Below are 9741 nucleotides of genomic sequence, written 5' to 3'. Positions count from 1 at the left end.
CGCTTCTGCTTCTGTACCCTGCTTCTGCTCTATAAAAGTGCCAAACCCCAGCCTGTAGGCGCACAAGTCCTCCGAGGAGACTTTGTGCCCACAGGTACCTGTGTACTAAATAAACCTCTTGCTGTTGCAACCCGAAGGCTGACTTGTCCTCAGTGGTCTCACTCTTACATCACCATATAATGCTGGTGTTATAATATGAATAATCACAAAATTAGGAAAACACATACTACTATATAATGGACAACCTAGCTGTACAACATATGTTAATTCACGTAGTCTCAAAATCTTATGAACTACCTAATTATTATTCCCATTTTGCAGAAGGTTAAATAACTAGAAATTAAAAGGGCTCACTTAACTATTAAGAGACCATCAATGGCCACCACCAACACTACTAATAACAACAAAAGCCTGAATGAGCCAACTAGTGATGATAAATTTATTACCTATAGAGCACTAAGTGTCATTCAAGCATATACATAGTAAGCACTCAATAAATGTTTTATTATTGTGGCTATTGTTGTCACACCTACACTGAACATTCTACAAGGATGATCTACTTAATTAAAACTTTAGTAACTTTGGAGAGTTGGGATGCTGCAGAGCGAGAGCCAAATTATCTTGGGCTACTTAAGTCCTCTGAATGACCATTTATTGCCCTCCTCTGTGTATTATAGAGCATCTGGTGACTATCTAATAAATCCTTTTGAAATGTATGAATACTGCCCTAGCTTCCACCAAACCCCAAAACTAAGAAAGTCAGCAGGCCTTTAGCAGACATTCCCCAACTTTGCTGTAACCCATCTAACCTGACATTTCTACCAATGTGTTTTGATGCTGTTGTTATTGTTTGAGACAGAGTCTCCCTGTGGCCCCAGCTGGCCTAGAACTTGCTCTGTAGACCAGGCTGGCCTCGATCTCACAGAGATCCACCTGCCTCTGCCTCCTAAGTCCTGGGATTAAAGGCGTGTGCCACCACACCCAGCTCTACTAATGTGTTTTAAAGTGTCTTGATTATGACTTTCTGTGTTCTACTGTCATAAAGACTTCATGATATTGTTACCATTTTGGAAAATGGTACTTGGGGTAACCTGAATCTGTGTTCCCAGGCCCTAACACTCAAATTTGCCTCTAGAACAAGCTCTCGCAATCCTTTTGAAGAACTCTGTTTTTCTCACACTGACACTATTACCCAAATAAACCTACAACCTAGAACATAGAATTTAGTTTCAGTGTCTCCATGTTCAAAATGACTATTGTTAAAATCATCATGAAACCAAAGCTAAAATTCAGAAAGATGTAAAACTGAGTTGATGGGATAATGAACATCTCAGTCAGTCTTAACCTCACAGGAATGGGGTAATTATCCACGCAGACAACACGAAAGGACATTTCTGCTACTAAGGACTTCCCCGTGGTCTTACCCGTCTACAGTAGGGTGCCTCCAATAAAGTGACACAATATAGAAACCCTCCAAGAAATCTGACAAAGGTAAGAAGTAAAACAAGCAGAAACAAAGGGCTGATAAAGGGCAAGTGCTTGGGGACCATAAAGCGCAACAAAGATTTACACATGGCAGTTTAACACCACACAATGCAGCATCTCACATTTTCATAAACATCTGTACTCACAGCATTTATTTGTTGGAATATTCCTGTAAGTCTAGGCTCTTACAACCACAACAAAGGAGGTTGTCTGCCATCCATCTATGTTTGTAAAACTAACTTTGCTCATTTTTAAGAGTGGGGCTGTAGCTCTAATATTCATCTCCTCCATAAAACATTACAGCTACATGATTCTACCTCATTAAAAATCAAGTTTTACTATCAGCTTAAAAAAATCACTTTTATTTTAATAGGTTTATAGTGATTAAGAGGGTAAAACTATTTTCCTAGAACCAATATAATTTGAAATCACTAAAATTACTGCTAATAGTTAAAAGCTTCATTTTTAGGTAAAAATAGAAAAAAAGGTATTTTTCATCCTACCCACAGAAGTTTTTTTCTAAATATATAAGCAATGTATGTTTCCCAAAGTTGAAAAACCAAGAGAGACCTAAGAAGGACTCTCAGATGACCACCATTAGCAACGTCAGTCATGTTCCTTCTACACACTTCTCTGCTGAGAAAAGGGCACACTCTGTTGCCAAGGCTGGCCTTGAACTCACTCCTGGGTCAAGTAATTCTCCTCGACTTCCTGAGTAGCTGAGACTACAGATGAGCACCACCATGCTTGGCTCATCTTTCTTCAAGATACCAGAGCTCTTAGCATGTATGAGTGAGTAAATTCCAAGCCTTCCTTCCAAGATTATGAAGATAGTCAATGAACATCCTCACCGCTATGATCCAGGACAAAGTCATCTTGAGCGTAACGGAATTTTTCGGGTCCACAGGCAATAAAAACGTCATCATCGCCAAAGAAGTCTTGAAGACAAGTAACCTGGAAAACAAAAATCACATCCAAGAAAATAGAAGCATTAGAAGCACAATAAAAGAAGAGATCTCCACCTCCCATCCTAGCCAGGACTTCTCCGTACTCTTGTACCAGGTTACCCTGAGGACTAATATAAGAAAACTGCTTAGAGCAATGCCTGCTGTACAATGTGTTCTCTGTGTTAACCCTCACCCCATTCATCGCTACCATCAAGGTCAGCAGAGAATGGATGTAGTACGCATGGATACTGTCCCTCTCTTCCAACTTCTGTGCTTCACTTAAACCAGCTCAGATCGGTGTCTGAGGTATCAAAAGCCATCAATCACCTTTTTCTTCTGCTAACCTGCTGCCATTCTGTGCCTTGGGCGGTGATGGCAAGTACTCTCCCTCATCACACTACACTCTGGAGAGTTGTCTCCTCCTCCCTGCAGCAGGCCCTTCCCTCTTCTCATGTGGCTCTCAAGTGCTTCCACTTCTGCTCCATGGTTCACACTACCTGGACTCTGCCATTGTCCTGTCATTGGCTTTCTAACCTCAATCCCCCACCTTTCTCTACTCAGTCACTGTTCTCAACCAACACCAGAGTGACTGTGAGCATACACCACTTACTACCCATTTCAGGAAAACTGAGAACCAGCCACGCAGAGAGAAGGCACCAAGAAACTTACATGGAGAAATCGGAAGTGTATTCCCACTAGTGGGCTTGAGCACAGTTACCTCCCCAAAGAACCTGAGCCCTGAATTTAGTTCCCTTAGAGAACTTGTAAGTGCCCCCACATTGTTACAGCATTGGTTGTGTGATTATTAGCACAGGTGCTTAGTGTCATAGGAAAGAAAGACCACCAAAGTAAATTCCTTCTGCAGACATGTTTGCAGAGTAGACGTTTATGGCAGGGGTTAAGATATTTTCTTGTTTTCTTTATTTTATGTGTATGAGGGTATTGCCTGCATGTTGTTCAGTGCCCGTGGAAGTCATTAGAAGGCATCAGATCCCTGGAACTGAAGTTATGGACAGTTGTTAGCTGCCATGTGGGTGTTGGGAATCAAACCTGTGTCCTCTGCAAGAGCAGTTAGTGCTCTTAACTGCCGAGCCACCTCTCCAGTCCCAAGGTATTTTCTTGAGTCTTATTACCGGTGGTTTAGCAAACAAGGCAGTTGCATACAGATGTCCCACTAGATAACTGTGGTATTTATTGCTGTCTACATTTTAGTTTTGATTCTTTTTCAACATATATTTATTGTTTATAAAACCACTACAAGGTACTATACCCTAAAGTAAAAAATCAGTCATAAGGCAATGTTAGACACATACAAAAGTGACATTACAAAAGTGACATACAAAAGTGACATTAAATACATGTTTCTTTTCCCCATCACCACAGTAACTTTTTCCTTGATAAGCTAATGTTTATTCCTTCTGTGGGAAGATGGCACAAGACCTTCACCTGACCCTTCAACCTTGTCTCTGGACATTTCCTCTCTTCACTCCTCAGCCACAATTTTGGGTTCCCACTGGCATAGTAAATGGTGGCTTTGCTTTATTATATGAGATATAATTCATATACTATATAATTCACCCATTCACATACATAATTCAGTGGTTTCTAATATATTCAAAGTTGCACAGTCATCACCATATACCAATTTAGAATGCTTCCATCATTCAGAAAAGAAATCCTAAGCCCATTAGCAGTCACTTCCTGGACCCCTTCCCTCATAGCTGACAGCCAATCTCTACCTTACGTCTGTGCTTCTGTGGACTCTAGATATTTCATATAAATTCTACGCAGTCAGACATGTGGCAGGTAAAGAAATACAAGATGCTAGGGCAGCTCAAAGCATTACAGAAAGCATGTTTAGAAAAGTGATATGAAGAGGAAAAGGAGAGATTATGCTTAAAAGCGGGCAGACTTACAGAGACCTACATGTCTGCAGTCCAGTCCAGAAGCTCTGTACCGGGAGGCGGGTTTCCTGGCAGGAAACGTTCACTATCTCTAGGTAGTCTGCCCATTTATTTACTATAACTGAAGGTGAACCTGCCTTTCTAGGGTGGTCCTATGACCAGATGATTGACTACTGAAACTGGAAAGGTGAGTTTTCCGACAGACTAGGTCTTGATCAGTTAAATTTATGTGGCTATTTGCTACTCTAACAAAGGCACAGAAATTGACATGGTTAGGGAGAAGCTGAAAAACCAGCAAAGACTGAAGACCAACAGCAAGGGTGGGAGGAAGGAAAGAAAGAGGAGTTTGCAATGTGTTGGAAACTATCAAGAAAAGTGTTTCGAGGGCAAGTAGCAATCACCTGGTGCCAATGTTACTGATGGGCCAAAGAAGATAAAGATTGAAAAGTGACAACTCAATTTAGCAACGTGAGTATCACTGCGAACGTAAGGAAAGTTTTGGGTGGTGTGGGGTGGGAGGGAAAAAAATTCATAGGCAATAAGACAACTCTTCCAAAGAGTTCTGACTTGAAAGTGAGTCAAAACAATAGGAGAGTGTTGGAGAGTCCGAGTCAAAGGTCAAGAGACTATTTTTTCAACATGAGAGAAATAACAGCAAACTAGTACAGTGTTGCTAAGAACCAGTAGCTGTGAACACACGGCACTTGGGAAAAAGAAAATCATGGGACTGTGTCCCTTTATGAGACAGGGCTAGTGTCCGTGGATAGGGAAGGGAGCGGCTTTGGATGCCACATGTCAGTCCTCCATGGTGAAGGACTCAAGGGGACAGGGGACAGAGGCTTCTAGGCTTCTAACACTGTGAAGCTTGTATTTTTTCCTTCACTCTTGTTTGTTGACTTTCTTAATCTGGGGCAAAGGTTTTCTAAATGCTTCAGTTTTCTCAGTGAGATGGGAAGCAAAGTCATTAGTGAAACTGAGGCTGAGGGGAGGATGTACAGTGGCTTTAAGAGAAAGAAAGTCTGATTGAAATCTGGGCTCCTGGGGAGCAAGCGAAGGAGGTGTGTGGATGATACCCAGTGGGCACAGGAGAATTCTCAGTTCTGACACCACAAGGTCATTGTTCACAGTAGAGCATTTTAGAAAACTCAAAACCTCTTACATGCTAGAACTGGTAGTATTTCAGAGGCTGTGTCTACTTAGACAGTGGAAGAAAACAGACAGGAACACAGATGAGAACCAAACTAGACCGCAAGGACACCTGCAGTGGGCAGCCATCGCAACAGCACCCTCTTGTACTGTTTCTTGCTTGACTTCATGAGAGACTTTAGATACAGTCATTTTTAGTGGGGAACTTGAGGGTCTTTTGTCCAGGGGTTTGGAAGTAGTCTTTCCTCTCGAGTTGCAGGAATGCCTAGAGCCAGGCTATAGCATGGGCAGGTGATGCTATAGCATGAGGTGCATTCCTACTAAACCTGCATTGAGGAAGAACAAAAACCAAACCAGCAGACAGCACTGATGAGAAAGGGAAGAAAAGGAATGGCCTTCCCTCCACCACTGCTGGTTAGAGTACAAGTCTCTGCTTGTTTCCACAAAGTAGTCATGGATGACTGTGCTGGGGGTTATTGTTATTCTGTTTAAATCATAAGCCTAAACAAACAAGAAGTAAAACAGGAAGGGAAGATGAATAAAAATCAATATCCACGGAACGGAATGAGTTTCCCCTTTTCATAGGTATGATCAAGACACAGGTGTCAGCCGACCAAGCATTGGCCGAGCACCAGTGTGCTGGGAAGAAAGCACCATAGTGCTGAGCCGCCTGAAGCTACACTCGCTCACCCACCCACACAGATATACATGCATGGTGTACGGAAACACACACAGACACGTTGGGGGGAGGAAGAGAGAAAGAGAGAGGGAGAGAAGAGTGGGGGGAGAGAAGTATGAATGTATCTTAGCCAAGATATTTACCCTATCTGACTGAGGCTCTGTTTCTCCATCTTCAAAATGAGCAAGAAATCAATTTCATTTACTACCCAAAAGTAAGCCTGATGAGACAGGTGAGAGCTGACATCAAGTGTTATTTCTCCATTTTCATTGCCTCATGATCTCAATCATTTTAAGATTTTTATTACTTTAAAATTATGAATGACTATATGCTAAAAATATATTGTATGAAATTTTCAAAAATTCAATAAAAATATAAAGCATTTTTCTAAAAAAACAAATGAATGATGAAAGGGAAAAAACCTGCTATCCGAGTTAAAGTACATGAAATATGTTGTAGAACATGAAAGAATTACTTGAGTGCTCAAATTGAGAGATATTTAAAGGTACCTTATGATATGCTGGTATCTTTTTTCTTTTCTTGTCTTGTGTGCACGTGTTGGTGCATGTGCCCCCATGTGTGCATGCTGAGGCTGAAGATGTCAGATGTCCTTTATCACTCACAGCCTTAATTTCTGAGATAGGGTCTTTTACTGAAGCTCGGCATTCTGGCTAGACTAGCTGGCTGCCCAGTGATCCATCTGTCTCTGTTCTGCATGCTGGGGCTTACGGGTGTACTTGGCCATGCCCAGCTTTTACACGGGTGCTTAGGATTTGAACTCAGGTCCTCATTTCTGCACAACAATTAATCTTAGTGACAAAGCCATCTTCTCAGCTCCAGATCTTCTGTTTCCATGAAGCTAATTTTCTGAGTTCCTTTATTCCCATAATAATCCAGATGCTCTGTTAAAGCATTCAGTTAATTGTAGCATTTTAAACTGAAGCCATCGGTTTTATTTTTACTGCCCATATCTACCAGTTGGCAGTGTGCCGCTTGCTTTTGTCCACACCTGACATATCGTGGACACTTGATTAATGTCAGCCTGAAGTAGTACGGCTACTACTGAATTTGAGGAGAGTTATTTAAATTTACAGCAGAATCTAGTGAGACTTTTTATCAGAGGTATAACTTTGAAAAGTATCAACTGAGTTTGGGGAAATACTGGAAACAATTGATACATATAGTCCTGGATACTTGGAAATTTAAGCATAGGTAAGTAATGACTGCTTTAAACTAAAGATGTCTATTATTAACCAGATCTTATTTCAGTAAAAAAACAAGGTTGCTATGCTAGTAGCTCTGTTTATCTCCATTTTCTAAAATGCTAATGTTCATGAGTTTACTTATATAAGTAGATATAAACCAAGACTTTCCTTTGACACACTACATTAAGTCAAGTTCCTCATATTCATATTTTGATTGGCAGAATCTATTCTTTAAAGTATGCATATAACATTTTTGTTGTCAAATGACTGTACAAATCATACTTTTGTATAGGGTTTGTGAAAGCTTAAAATAGTTCAATTGGGGGTGCGATTTCACAGAAGTGATGGTGAACAGCTGGCTGTTTCAAAGCTGTCAATGGTATTTTGTAGAAAGATATCAAATGTGTTGAATATAAAGTATGTACTTACTATTTTGACTATAATCATAGAGAATAATTACTCAGGTCAATTTTTAAGAAAATATTGAGGGGCTGGAGAGATGGCTCAGTGGGATAAGAGCACTTGCTGAGTTTGGTTTCTAGCATCTACGTGGCAGTTAACAATAACCTATAACTGCAGCTCCAGTGGGATCTGACACCGGCCCCCACAGTCACCCAAACTCATGTGCACATGCCCATTCCCACACACATACACATAATTTTAACTATTTGTTTTTAATATTTGTTCTTATTAATTTTTACTTTATGTGTATAAGTATATTGCCTGCATGTGTGTCCTTAAGTGCTCCCATCGTGCAGTGCCCACGGAGGTCAGAGAGGGCATCAAATCCCCTGGAACTGGAGTTACTGACAGTTATTTGCCACTAATGTGGGTGCTGGGAATTGAACCTGGGTTTTCTCTGAGAGCAGCCAGTGCTCTTAACCACTAAGCCATCTTTCCAGCCCCTATTTATTTTCTGAGACAGAGTCTGTATTCCCCAGTTGGCCTGGAACTTGCTATGTGGATCAGGCTGGACTTGATATCACAGAGATCTGCCTACGTCTGCCTCCCCAGTACTAAGATTACAGGTGTGTGCCACCAATCTCAGCCACAAACATATATACATACATACATTATATATATAATATTATATATAATTTTAAATATTTTATTCATTATTTTTATTTTATGAATGTGAGTGTATTGCCTGCATGTATGTAAGTGCACCTGTGCCATGCAATGCCTGTGGAGGTCAGAAGTGGGCATTGGATCCCCTAGAATTGGAGTTACAGACAGTTGTTAGCTGCCTTGTGGGTGCTGGGAATTGAACCTGGGTCCTCTGCAAGAGCAGCCAGTGCTCTCATGCACTGAACTATCTCTTCCGCTCCACCTATAGACAATTTTAAAATAATAAAAATAATCCTGGTGCTGGAGAGATAGCTCAGCAGTTAAGAACACTGGTTGTTCTTGCAGAAGACCTGGGTTCGAATCCCAGTACCCACATGGCAGCTAACAACTCTCCATAACTCCAGTCCCAGGGGATCTGACAGCCTCTTCTGACCTCTGGGGGCATTGCACGAAACAGGTGCACTTACCTACATGCAGGCAATACGCGCATACACATAAAATAAAAAGAAATAAAATAACATGGTATCAACTTTCACATGTTATCACACTTAATTTTTGGAAATTTAATGGAATTAGTTTCTTGCCCATTTTGAAGATGGAGAAAGAGAGCCTCAGTCAAATAGGATAAAGATCTTAGCTAAGATTCATTCATTCTATTGTGTGTGTGTGTGTGTGTGTGTGTGTGTGTGTGTGTGTGTTTACATGCACGTATGTCTGTGTGATTAGGTGGGTGGGTGTGTAGGTAGGTGGATGGGTGAGTGTGGCTGCAGTGGGCTGAGCTTATTTCCAGCACAATCCTGTTCTCAGCCAATGCCTCACTGGCTGGCACCTGTGTCTAGATAACACTGATGAAAGGGGAAACTCAATCCCTTCTGTGGATATTAGTTCTTATTCATCTTTAGTCACACCATCACTTTGCACCTGTTTTACTTCTCATTTGTTTAGGTTTACAGTTTAAACAGAATAATAATAATAAAAAAAGATTGTGAATGAGATATGATATGGGTCACTAAATCCCTCTTAGGAAAAAATTAGTATTGTGAATAAAAAGTGTTTTAACAAGAAGTAACTGTATCTGTTTAGAAAACCTTACTTTGCTCCTGAATTCTTTCTTTAATTCAAGGAATTAAGTATTCCAAGAAGCCCTCTGGGAATAGTAAGTATTATGTGGCATGTGAAAGCAAGCTATACAAATGAGGGGATGTAAACTTTTTTTTTTTTAATTTTATGTGTATGCATGTATTGCCTGCATATAGGTAAGTGCACCCGTGTCATGCAATGCCCACGGAGGTCAGAAGAGGCTGTTG

General features: G+C 40.8%; 1 protein-coding gene across 19 annotated transcripts in view; it reads right to left on the bottom strand.

Annotated features, from left to right (window-relative positions):
• Dclk2 (doublecortin like kinase 2) overlaps window positions 1–9741 on the bottom strand; it is a 167217-nt gene that overhangs the window by 65785 nt on the left and 91691 nt on the right. For all 19 annotated transcript variants that reach the window (XM_029556731.1, XM_029556722.1, XM_029556721.1 and 16 more), the window contains exon 3: window positions 2337–2439. In XM_029556731.1, the coding sequence (XP_029412591.1) occupies window positions 2337–2439 (103 nt within the window). The remainder of the gene's footprint in view (window positions 1–2336; window positions 2440–9741) is intronic.

This window comes from Nannospalax galili, unplaced genomic scaffold (assembly GCF_000622305.1).
Source record: "Nannospalax galili isolate Female #2095 unplaced genomic scaffold, S.galili_v1.0 scaffold305, whole genome shotgun sequence".
NCBI classification, from domain to species: domain Eukaryota; kingdom Metazoa; phylum Chordata; class Mammalia; order Rodentia; family Spalacidae; genus Nannospalax; species Nannospalax galili.
The sequence above is the reverse complement of the archived record's forward strand: the minus strand, read 5'-3'. Positions and strand labels throughout refer to the sequence as shown.